Genomic DNA, 13176 nt, shown 5'->3' with positions numbered 1-13176 from the left:
CCAGTAGTATTTGAGCGTGACCCTAAAAATTACTGAAAAAAAATGACTGTTTGAACGTGTACCAGTACCACAGTGATTTTTTTATCGAAATCTAACATACACCATCGCAAAGTGCTCTTTTCAACGAGTAATTTAAAAAAAAAAAAGACCTCTCTACGATTTTTTTAACGCCCTGTAGGTCGATTTGAAGGTACGGTTTATGTACGCATAATGCCCAGAAAATCGTCTTGATTTCAAGTAAACGGGGGATTTTACGTACTTTAAATGGTATCTTCAAATCGACCTACAGGGCGTTAAAAAAATCGTAGAGAGGTCTTTTTTTTTTTAAATTACTCGTTGAAAAGAGCACTTTGCGATGGTGTATGTTGGATTTCGATAAAAAAATCACTGTGGTACTGGTACACGTTCAAACAGTCATTTTTTTTTCAGTAATTTTTAGGGTCACGCTCAAATACTACTGGTAACTCAACATTAACTCAAATCTTATCTTAATTTATATGGATTTAAAGAGGACAAAATTTCCAAGAAATTAAAAAAAAAAGCGTGTCGATACGATAAATCTAGCCCAAGATAGAAGCATTTGAAAATCGACAAAATTTCGATGAATTTTTTTGTTGCGATAATTTTGTTGCCGAGTGTATATGTCTTTGGAAGAAAAAGAAAAAAAAAGCATCAGCACTTGCATTTTGTCTGTATATAATAATGTACAGCAGGTTAATTGTGTAGAGCAGGTTCATAGGCAAGTAACTTTGTAAAATGTATGTATAGTTATAAATTCCGAATGTCGCGCACGTGGGAGGCAAGTATCATTTATGCAACGAAGGCGAGCTCGTCGCTCGACTATATAGAAATTTATTGAAACGGATCGTATAAGCTTACGCACGCCCGGCCGGTCGATTATTATCGTCGTTAGAAAATATTGTTCACCGATTACGAAATTAACGCGTCAGCCAGCCAATGAGCATAATTCAATAGGAGCGATATTTTACGGGACAAAAAAATGGATCAATTATAGCTCCTAACAATATCGATCGTCGAGCGCGCGCCTCTATTATGGATTAATAGCTGTAACAAATGTGTGTAAACTCGATTTACGTAATGATGGTCTATATGCACACGGGAACTGTTGGTGTTGCTGCATAATAGCCATTACTCATAATGAGCGAAGCAGAGCACGGAGACAACAATTTCTCACGTATGGACGTTGGAAAAATTTATCCCGGGAATATGATGCTAGCTCGTTTTTTTTCCATTATACATTACGTCAGGTTTGATTTTGCATTCCGAAACCAGACGCGGACTATGTCAATGCGAAACTCAAGAGAGCCTCTAGAGAATAGGAAAACTTCAACCTCGTCCTGCTCTTGTACTTCTATTATCATCATCATCATGGACCCCAGCGTGCTCGCGCGCGCGTACAGAGAGCAGCGCGACTACGTGGTGAGACTGACGATTGCCGATCTATATTAATAGCGCGTATATAGCTTGGCTATATAACGTACCTACACCGCGAACTTTGTAGCTTGTTTTCTTGTTCCAAGGTTATAGCTTAGCCGCGATCACGGCTCGTTGAGGAAATATTTTTTTTAGAAAACACACACGAGCGTATAACTTTATTTAGCTTCTCTCGGGTCGCATGTGTTTGCCTTTATTTTTCGTGTGTCTTATAGCGAGCTTCGTTGCGGGTGCTCCCCTCCTTTTTCGTATATCCACTATCGAGGCAATTTCGTGCCAAAGCAGATCGGGAAAAGAAAGGAGAACGATTGATCTTGAAATGGACGAGAAAATGAGATTAGGTCGGGCCGTTTGTACTTGCGCCGATGATAAACTCGTTCGACCGGAGAAAATCGCAAAAAATATCGAGCCGAGAACATTTGCAATGAGCAATGATTTAGCCTCGGCTCGATCAATGATTTTTTTTATGATTTCATTTCAAAGAAAATCTTCAATTATAATCTTTCTCCAGAGAATAGCTCCTCAGAATTTTCCTTCTAAAATATATACTATGCAAAATATCTAGAGCTTTCTATATTACATTTGATATACTATGGGAAAAATGCATGCAGATAAATGTATTGCAATAGTTTATTTTTTTCAATTTTTTTTTTCTAATGAAACTTGCTCAAGGTTTAGAAAGTTGTAACTGTTACTCGTATATTTGCAGATAAGAAAATTTGAGTGAAAATGAAATTATAATAAAAAATGTTATCAACTACGAGATTTAAATTTTCAATTTATGCCCGGGAAGAAATATGATGAACGAAGTTTAAAATACTGAAATACCTGTAAGACATTTTTTACGCTTCAGCCAATAAAAGAGTCAGTTTGAAAAAAAGTCGTTAAATTCAAGCGTCGATCTATAACACCAGCATGCAAAATGATTTCAAAATAATCCTGCGGAGTTTCGGTATACAAAAAGTATTCGTCGCATACATTAAACGATACGCTCCGACGTATGACGCACTCCGGGAGCATATGGTAAATTCGTTAGCAATTTTTTGCCGAGCAGGTGTCTGTACACAGTAGCTCTATGTGCCGGAAGGAACACCTGCGAGCACGCCACCCCTCTTTCCGTTTTATTTTTTTCTTTTTCTCTCTCTCTCTCTCTCTCTCTCTCTCTCCTCTCCTATCCTATTCTATATATTTGCATACGAAAGAATACGCAGGAGCTCGCGTAAGCTCAATAAAATACGAAAATAATACGGACGAATAACGACCGGATTGATACGACGGTCCTCGCTACATTTTATGGAGTTTTGCTCATTTTTAGCCATACAGTCGAGCCGAAAACGTGACGTTCCGCCCAAAAAAGGGCATTGACGCGCCGTATATAAAAGATCCCGTAATCATTGACACTCAACTGGTAGCGCTATTATCACAAAGACAGACGCATATATACAGTTATTCTTAACATGGTCGGTAGCTTTCATTGCCCCAGAGAAGAATACGAGCGGAGAAATAAACACTGCGCACTCGTCATAGCAGCAATTGCAGAAAACTGTTATACTCCACTTGAATCAAGTTTTTACATCCTCTCGACGGCTTTTTTATTTTTACTACTCGCGCTCGATATTTTTATATACAACATAAACGCATGAATACCTGCTGTGAGCCAAAGAGTCGTTTTACGGCCTTTGCAGCTATCATATATACATCGAACTTGAGACGTTCTTTTTAGAATATCGATTAAACAGATTTTCTTTTACATTTCCACAGACGTCTCGGGACGAGCGCAACAGCATTCCTGGCTCTCAGCAGCAAACGCAGCCATCGACGTGCACACCGACGCCGGTGCCGTCGCCGATCGGTGAGTCACCGGTGGGCCGTGCCCTGATGGACGCGGCCCTGCAGCAGTCCCTGGCGACGTCGCAGCCACCGCCGATGGTCGTCACACCGGCCGGCTACTGGACCGATGGCACCGAACACGCGCACAACGTCGACGCCTCCGGCAGAGTCCAGTTGCCCTACCCCACTTGGCAGCCGACCATCGACCAGGACGACACGGCCAAGTGCTACAGGAGGTTCTTCGTTGGCAGGGTACGTTGCCATCGATAAGAGTTGAAGCTCGCTTTAGCGATTTACAGTACGCGACGAATAATTTCTGCGTGATTCATTGAATTCGTGTACGTTTTTTATCCTGAAATACAATTACCACTATCACGTGGAAACGTTTTTTTCTCAGATCGTAACGTGTTGCTGCTCGTCAAGCTCATAATACGTTATTGACTCGATACACAATCGTGTCGTTCTTTTTTTTTCTCTCTCTCGATCGTGGAGGCCTCGGGACAATCATGTTATATCGTTTCACTATTATACCCAAGAATGTAATACATCCAATCGACGGCGACAAGTCGAGTATGTGTCGTTACCCGAGGAATATGTGCAGTTTATATGTTTTTTGCAGACGGTACGATGCTGGTACAATTTTCGAAAGGTGCACGCTCGACATTGAACTTTGAAAATGTTCTCGCGCGACCATTTCCGGACGAGTTAAGGATTGTCTCGCAGGATCGCTGGCAGAGACTCGTACATTTTTGCAGAGCAGCAGGGCGTGGGAGTGGGAATATTCTCACGTCTGCAGAAAAGTGCACGTTGTAGTGGTGCCGCTAACATACATTTGAAATTGCCTGCGCGTCTAATCGAGCTGTCGTTCAGAGCTTTTTCCAAATTTCGCTTTCTTTAAATAAAGAAAAAAACATATATTAAAATGCTATTCTTAGCTGTCCGTCGAGTCGCGCAGCGATACATTTAACGGCAACACATTTGCAAAATTATCCAGGCGATACCGCGAGGCTTTGCTTGTGCTATTACGCAAGCATGTGCGAACAAAATGTCGGAGCTGAAAACTCTCTATATCTCGCCACGGTATTTTTTTTCCACCCGACGAAACGTTTATTCTCATGAGGTCTTGAAAACTCGCTTGCGAACTCGCGGCTTTTTCGAGCCGGCCAACCAACGCATTGGCGAGAGAGAAAAAGAGTAACTCGAGCCTAATATACATTATACATACATACATACGTAGGATATATACACAAGTACTCATACACACTTGGCTGGAACATTATCGATTCGCTGTAACTTTATATCCTGGACGCGCGCGCGCGCGACCAACGATTGCGTACACAAGATACATTAAATTCGTCTCGTCTTCTTGAGTAGTTGCATAATGTACCCCCTCGTCGATCGATCGATCCTTCGCGCTGTATAATGCTTACGTCTTTTTCTACTTTTTTTTTTAATTATCGCTCTGAGAGCAAGTGGCTACTGCAACTTGTACGTTAATGCGATGAGAGGCAACAGCATCAGCAGCAGCACGTGTGCAGCGCGCGATGATCGAGTTTCGCACTTTTTACACTCGATTAGATTCTCTCAGCTGTACATAAAGTCGATATTTTCATGCATGATTTATAAGCGCCCGGCGAAACGTTAGAAGCTATAAGTGCTCGAGACTATACGCTTCTATTATGAAGATGATTAAAAAAAAAAAGTTTTGTCGATAAAAGAAAAAAGTAGTCGGGCGCGCGTTTCGAACCCAAGTTTCGCCCCTCGGACGACTTGTCACATTATCTGAGGCAGGCTCTAATTGAGAACAAGCTTAAATATTTTCACTCAAAGCTTTATTCGCTCATCGACGCGGTAAAAGAAAAAAAACAGTCACCGTCGTCAGATCGACATGTATGACTTTTATATATATACGTCCGTCGACGCGTAAGCGATGAAACGAATCCGCGCGACGATGGAAATCGTCTAGTTACATCTTCAATCGATTCTCCAAAGCTGCAAAAATTTCTTAGCTCTTATTTTTAACGACTTATACGCATACATACATATACGGAGGTGCACCATTGTGCAACGGCGATCGAAGGAGTAAAAAATTTTCGAGCCAGCTTTGCGCGTCTTATCGTGAAAATGTCGTTGCACGTTTTTTTTTCTTTTCTACATGCACCTCGGCTCGTTATCGTACCTGTTATAGCTATATAAGAACTTCCGTTAAGATTATTACTCCGAGCTAGGGTACATTGCGTGCACGTTGAAAAAAAGAAAGAGAAAAAAAGAACAAGGAAAAAAGGAGGGAACGATTCATCATAACGACGCGGACATGCTCGTGAAAAAGTATATGCATATAGTGCTCAACTGGCTAGCACACAGCTGTACGATAAATAAAGAGAGAGAAAAAGAGAGAAAGCACAGTCACATACATGATCAGCGTATATGCGATCTGGCTCGTTTGTTAATTCGCGCAGTTACGAGAAGTGTAGGCTTACGTAATCGATATATAATAATACTTTTCTCGTGTTTATGAGACGCTCGCGCACAATATTATTGTATACATGTATGTTTTTCATATGAGCGAGCCGACCTCGTCGTGTCGCGGCTGTTTGCATAAACGCGCGCGCGGCTGCGTGCAGACGAAAAAATGTGTTAAACCAGCGGATTATTAAAGTCAATTTGTGCAGTGATACATATTTGCTCAGGGCACGGCGGTGGCGGCGGCTCGAGCCTCAAATGAGTACACTCTCAATTTACGCACGCACACACAGTCGCGCGCGCAACCTTATTCGGGTTATCGAGATCGTAAATCTATATGAAAAGGGATACGCCATAATAATGCCTGCGCCCGTACTATATTGAGCCTCGATCGCGCTCGGTCGTTGCGAGCAGCGATAAATAGCCATATTTCCTAGCGATGAATCATGCCCAGCTCTAATTTCATATTTTCTCGTTTGCAGGAACACATGAATCTGGTGGGACGCGACTCGGAGAACGGACCGGTGCTGGTGTCGATAAAGGCCGAGAGCGTCGCCGGACAGGAGCATTGGCGGGTGCTGCTGCGCCTCCGCGCCGGCACGTCGCACGAGCTGGTGCCAGCTGCCACCTTGGGGCCCAATCCGTCGCCCGTCAAGATGGTCAAGGTAAGATTCCAGCGCTTATGTTCTGTTGAGCGCCCCTGCGCTCCGAGCCCTCCTGCACCTATTATAAATATACGCGCATCTCAATTGATAAGCATCTGCTCATCGAGCGTGCAAGAAAATATATAAGCAACGAGTGGCCATTACACCGCGTTAATCTTCCTATTCACGCTCCGGAAAAAAAGAGATTATGCAGCCGCTTTTCGGTTGCGTACTTATAGCAAGCCTTGAAATACGCACTCACTCTCCTCCCTCCTCGTAACGCACATGTAGTATGAAAAAACAAGGGGAAATTGTATAGTTTCTCGAAATTTTGCTAAAGTAATTAAAATTAAAATCTTTGTACTTGCTCGGGCTGTACTCGCTAAAGAAACGTTCGAGAGGAAGAATAAATAAACGTTTAATTATTTCGTTTTATGCACGACTGTTGTCAAAAGCTGTCGCGCGCGCGCGCAGCGGCAGTAGCTCTCTCTTTCTCTCTTCGACGTGGGCACGGACGACGTTATTTAATCCAATTAAGTTAATCTTTGCGAGTCGCTCGCTTTGTCCGCTTTATTTTGTCGTTTCGAGCTCTTTGTTTTTTTCTCTTCAAAATCAGCTAATTAAGCGCGTCAACTCATTTTCGCAAATGACAATTGAGTTTGGTGGATGAAAAAATATACTCCGTATACCCGTTGAAATTTGTTCAAGTTTGCTTTAACCGTAACGTTGTTCGCTCGTATGAACAAAACAGCATAAATAATTCAACTTGTTGTTTATTTATAATATCAGGAATTAAAGCTGAAAAGCCCACGCACGGTCTCTTTACGTACGGCGAATTTTTGTTCTTTGTTATGATTTTTTAATTACTGTAGTTTTTCTATTCCTCGACGTCGCGCGTGCGTTCGAATTATCTCGACGAAAAAAAAGGCTGGAAAGCGATAATTACCGCGTGTACTACGCCTCTTCTGCGACTGCAACGATATTACGTAATTTACACATTTCCATCGTGCTATTCGGACAGAACTAGGATGGTCACTTATACACGCGCGCACCTCTGCAAGGGGAAAAAGAAAATCGCAATCACAGCAACTTGGAAGCTATAATGAATAATGTATATGTAGGACGGGGAAAGGCGCGCGATGAGATATATTTTTTTCTTCGAGAGGTAGGGCTCGCTCTGTAATTTCCTTGATTAGCTACTTTTTATGCTCTCGTTGCTGGGCGTGCGAGCTGTCTTTGCGCTTCTTGAAATATATGCTCTAATCCAGACGACACCCCTACGGGTTTCTGATCAGTGGAGAAGTATATAATAAAACTCGTCTGTATTGCAGGCCGTGAACGACACCCTGAACGTGGCGTCGCTGATGCCGGTGGCCTGCTCGGGCGCCGGCACCCTCATAGCGCGCTACGACGAGCACGCCCTGGTTTCGCGCTTCAAGTTCGGCGTGCTTCATCAGCGAGCGCGCCAAGTGACCGAGGAGCAGCTCTTTGGAAACCGCCAGATCACTCCGGCCTTCCAGGAGTTCCTCGACCTGCTGGGCCAGCGCATCGACCTCAAGGATCACAAGGGATATCGCGGCGGCCTGGACACCCGTCACGGACAGACCGGCGACACGGCGGTCTACGAGGTCTTCCGCGGCCGAGAGGTCCTCTTTCACGTGGCCTCGCTGCTGCCCTACAGCCCCGGCGACGCCCAGCAGCTGCAGCGCAAGCGACACATCGGCAACGACATCGTCGCCGTCATATTCCAGGAGGAGGCGACGCCCTTCAGCCCCGACATGATAGCCAGCCACTTTTTGCACGCCTTCATCGTTGTCCAGCCGATCGATCCTTGTACGCCGAACACAAGGTGAGGCATCGATATGCGACCCGAATAGCTTATATTTTGACACAGACGCCTAGAATGTTTTTTTTCCTAACGCTTCGTGTATTTTGCATTTAGGTACAAGGTGAGCATCACAGCTCGAGACGACGTGCCATGGTTCGGACCGCAGTTGCCGACACCGTCGGTCTTCATGAGAGGCGTCGAGTTCAAAGAGTTTCTCCTGACAAAGCTGGTGAATGCCGAGAACGCCGCTTACAAGGCCGAGAAGTTCTCCAAATTGGAGCTGCGAACGCGATCGGCGCTCCTGGAGTCCTTGAGCGAGGAGCTGCAGCAGAAGACCAACGAGTTTCTCGGTGTCAACAGTATTCAACAGACGAACAACGTTGCCGTTCCGGTCAGTCCGACGACCAGCGACGTCTCGGCCTCGGGCTCGAGCGGCTCGCGCTTCATCGACACGGTGCGCAAGGCCCTCATATCCCGGGTGCGCAACGCCTCGACCGAGAGCGTACCCCAGCAGTTGTCCAAGAAGAGTCAGCCACTGGAACCGAGCCCACCGAGCAATCGACAATCTACCGGCGGTAAATTGAGCAAAAGAAATACGGCCAGTAACAATGTTGAGCCGAGCAGTCCGCTGGGGTCACCGGAACTCACGATTAGAAGGTGGGTACTTTGCTTACATTCAATTTGTAAAAATTTACGTTGCCCAACTTTGTATATATAATAAATTATTCCATTTTACAATTCTGATTTGCCTCCAACAGGGATTCCGACCGTAATAGTCCAAGCTTGGGCAGTCAAGACAGCAGCCTATCGAATACCGACAATCAAGACAGCAGCAGCCTGACTACCGTCCACCAAGACATCGGCGAGGTCGATAAGCGTGAAACGGCTTCGCTAAACGGCGCCGACTGCAGTAACAGCAGCAGCACTCAGTCAACCATGATAATGGACAAGTCGAGACTGTTGATAAGCCACGATATCAACTATCATCACCACCATCATCGTCGTCAGCGTCAATCACAACTGCAGTTGCAGCAGGACCCGAGCCAGCAGCAACAGCAACAACAGCGAGTCATATCCGAGAGCGATGACAGCTCGCTCAACAGCGAGCTAGAACTCGACCAAGTTGCGTATCCTGACAGCGACACGGGTCTAGAGAGCATAAGTTCGGCCGATACGACACATCATCACGAGAGCAAGAGCAAAGAGGCTGGTTTAGCCGTAAGCAGTACGGCTACTTGCGTCGAGGCCGAGAATCTCAGACAGGAAGTTACAAGACTCAAATGTGACAAGCTGGACTTGTTGAGACAGAATGTGGTAGGTTTTGCATGTCTTTGATTGCTGCCACCTCCTCCGCTCTTTTATATTGCTTACACTTCGTTTTACTTACAGTCGTGTCAACGAGACATAAAGCGTCTGCGAGAGAAGGAGCTGCAGCTGCAGTCGGATCTGGCCGATGCCACGAAAGAAATTTTACGACTAAGAGCTATGCTTAAGGATTGCGGAAGTATAACACATGACAACAATAATCAGCAGTCCTCGACGGTATGAGAAAAGGAACTATGGGTTGCTCTTCCTGCCTCGGACGAGCAGCCTTGATGATTATTATTTACGTATAAGAAAAAAATAAGACATCTATATCTATTGTTATCCGTACGTAGAAGAGAATCGTTCGAAAACTCTGTCTTCTGAATATTAAACACTTCGCCACGATATTCGATTTGCGGAATCGAAATGCGAAAATTTTCTGTGACTGTGAGAGTATACATACACACGCATATATATGTATAGAACCTATTATATATACTACGTGTAGCCGAACTTGAACGAGCAAGTTGTATTTGGAAAGTATTGTGTATAGATGATGATAATATTTATATTGTTAATAAGTTTATCCCTCTTTTCTTGTAGTCAATGTATAGAAAAGCAAAAGAAAGGAAGATAACACAAAATCTAAGTTAACGTAGAATAACGAGAAAAACGGTTTTGAGAGTTTTTTAGATATTACAAGAAAAAAGAGCACGATAATATTCTTATGTATGTTAAGTAGCTAGTTAAACATGCACGTACACGACTCAGTTTCTTAGCAGGTATAACTAATCGTAAGATTATTTATGCGCTACTGCTTATTTAGCGTTTTTCTTTCTATTTTAATTTTCATATATACTGTCTAAGATAATCATCATTTTTTATAAGTATTAGTACAATTGTGTTACCTAACTTACTTTTGCTATTTTATTATTAACTTTTTTGATCATTCGCGCAGCGTACAGATTTATGTAAGACATGCGATTTTAGGCAGGATCTATTATATTTAATAACATAATATATGCATGTAAAACAATCGTTACGTGAAAAAAGAACTAAAAATTTCATCTCAATGTAATATGCATGTGTGTTGTTACATGGTATAAAAACTAATCGTGATGTATAGAGCACTGCATATTATGCAATTAGTATTTCTTAGCGCGTGTCGCTAATATTGGCTTTACCAAATTTCTTAGTTCATAAGTTCTATGAAGATAGTTATTGTAGAAATATGTGTCTTAGAGAGAGAAAAATATTGTTCTATCAGTCATTATTGTGAAATTTGTTTTTAAAAAATTTTTAGGTCGCTAATTTACGATATTAATATATATTTTTAGTAAAGTTCATTTTTAAACATCAAGCATTATTAGTTTAAGTATTCTTGCTTGAATATTTTTCTACACTCATAATCACTTTTTGTCACACTCCATTAACTTTCGTTCATTATTCTATATTGCTATGCATTTTAATCGATCTTTAAAATTTTTTTAAAATGCTAAATAGTATTTTCTACCTGTAGAAATATTTAATAAAATATATTTGTACATAAATTTCTAACGTGTAGTCGAACACCAAACCGAATTCATCGCGAACTAACTCACGCATAACAAATACCAAAGTTTATTTCATTAGGAAATGTTGCTCTTTAATTTCTACATTCCCAACTTGTCTTGAGACTTGAGTGCTATTCTAATGCTAAAAAAAACTCGGTGCACAAGCAGTTAGCGCACAATTGTTGTGAGAAAAAACAAATGCTGTAAACAAGTTCATCAAAAAGGATACAAGTACAAGTTGTACATTATTTGACATTTTAATTTAAAAAAATTTAAATAGAGCTATGACAATGACAAAAAAACGAATGATGAATGAAAATACACAACTTTTTCTATGTCCACCACTGCCTATGCATTGTAAAATTTTATGCAAAAACTTTATTACAACACTACATAATATATTTTGTATGGATTTACAGATATATAATTGACATTTCTGACAAACTGGACGTTCATTTATTCTCGTGATTTTTGGAAAATTAAGAATTTATGTGTGAAAACTTGTGCGCGTGATGTTCTTGAGAAATAAACTATTTTTCTGTCTCAAAAATGCCAATTATTAAAAAGACTCGAAAAAACAAAGTAACCGATTATTTTTTTAACAGAATAACGGAATAAGTGTAAATAGCAAAATGCAAAGGTGAGATGTTGAAAATGGAACAAAATTGAGCACGCTTTGCTATGTTAAACGTCTTGTGCCACATATCGCCGAGGTCTTAATCGTTATTTATTGAGAAATAATGTAAACAGAAAAAATTAAACAATAGATGGTCTATGATGAATGTATATAGTAGGTTATAAACTGACCACTCCTAGTGTGATTTCTACTTTGGCCTTGAAAAATTGATGATGGAAGTATAAAAATTGAAAAATCTATTTCGATGTTGCAAAAAAATTTCAAATTTGTGGAGATAAAAAGATTATGAATACTGTGTATTATTGATAAAGCAGATTATTGTGACTATATGAATTAACTTATATAATATATATAAATATATATTTTATATTAACAAAAATACATATATGTACAAAATTATGAAATTCAAACGATTGAATGACCGTTACGCCATTTCCCACACTCTCTATGAGCAACAAAAAAATGAAACAACTCAAAATCGGCATACATGTAATATCAGTAATTTGAATGTTAACAAGTCTGGCATAAATGTTCATACTCTTTGTTCTTAGTTCAATGCACGACTACTCTATGGCGAAAAAAATAAGTAATAAAGTTCGTCTATAAAGAAGACGCGACGAATCTATTTATTTCCTTCCATATTATATAATAGTTAAATGATTCTGATCCCAACAACTTCTTTTCGTAATTGAACTATTATTTATAGTCTAACAGTCTATAGTAAAGCATTACCGATTTGTAGGAGCTGCTTATTGACATTTAATTTGTATTCATATTTTTTTTACGAATGTATAACTCAAGATCAATGTCATTCTGTAGTGGATGAGAGTTTATCTGTACATTTATCCTTCTCGGTCTTATCATGTTGCGCTTCAGACATCTATCGACTCGTTCAGTTTTAGTCGACGTGATTATTTTATTTTATTTTTTTATCACTAGTAGGGTGTTAAGGATTACAAGAAGAAATAGATTATTTTAAACATTTTTCTCAATAAAGTGGTAAGTAATTGTTGTTCAATTTTTCTTTTACTTATTTCGATTACAGCGCTCATTGTGTAGCAAAAATAGATTCTGGGAAAATTTTAAGACGTTATTAATGCAACAATTATTATGATTCTTACACTGACATAAATTTTAACGTTTTGGTTTTTGTTTCATAATAGTTAAGAAAATGAACAAGTTGATGCAATTTTTGGACTTTAGCCGCCAAGCAAATAAGTCTTAAATCTTTATTCATTAGATGCTTGAAAATCGATTCGCAGCAAAGAATCGGCAACTGGTAACACGTCAGCTTCAAGAAGGAATCCATTGCCGGAAAAATCCTCTCGATATTTTTGACACATTTGCAAAGAACAAGCCTGAATATACCCTTCTGGGAGCTCATACAATTTTTTCGAGCAAGCGAACTCGAAGTATTCCGTGTAATGAGAGTCGTTTCTACGCTTCTTCGGAGTTTAGCCG

General features: G+C 40.9%; 1 protein-coding gene across 8 annotated transcripts in view; it reads left to right on the top strand.

The window, feature by feature from the left end:
• LOC106649725 (rap1 GTPase-activating protein 1) overlaps positions 1 to 12325 on the top strand; it is a 115909-nt gene extending 103584 nt beyond the window's left edge. For all 8 annotated transcript variants that reach the window (XM_014367339.2, XM_014367332.2, XM_014367316.2 and 5 more), the window contains 6 exons: positions 3217 to 3537; positions 6231 to 6413; positions 7724 to 8241; positions 8335 to 8877; positions 8979 to 9534; positions 9610 to 12325. In XM_014367339.2, coding sequence (XP_014222825.1) covers positions 3217 to 3537; positions 6231 to 6413; positions 7724 to 8241; positions 8335 to 8877; positions 8979 to 9534; positions 9610 to 9768 — 2280 coding nt within the window. In that variant the 3' untranslated portion in view covers positions 9769 to 12325. The remainder of the gene's footprint in view (positions 1 to 3216; positions 3538 to 6230; positions 6414 to 7723; positions 8242 to 8334; positions 8878 to 8978; positions 9535 to 9609) is intronic.
• Positions 12326 to 13176: the final 851 nt, after the last annotated feature.

The sequence above is a fragment of the Trichogramma pretiosum genome, unplaced genomic scaffold (genome assembly GCF_000599845.2).
Source record: "Trichogramma pretiosum strain Unisexual culture from Peru unplaced genomic scaffold, Tpre_2.0 scaffold45, whole genome shotgun sequence".
In the NCBI taxonomy this organism is placed as follows: Eukaryota; Metazoa; Arthropoda; class Insecta; order Hymenoptera; family Trichogrammatidae; genus Trichogramma; species Trichogramma pretiosum.
Note: the sequence above shows the minus strand (reverse complement) of the source record. Positions and strands in the feature narration are given on the sequence as shown.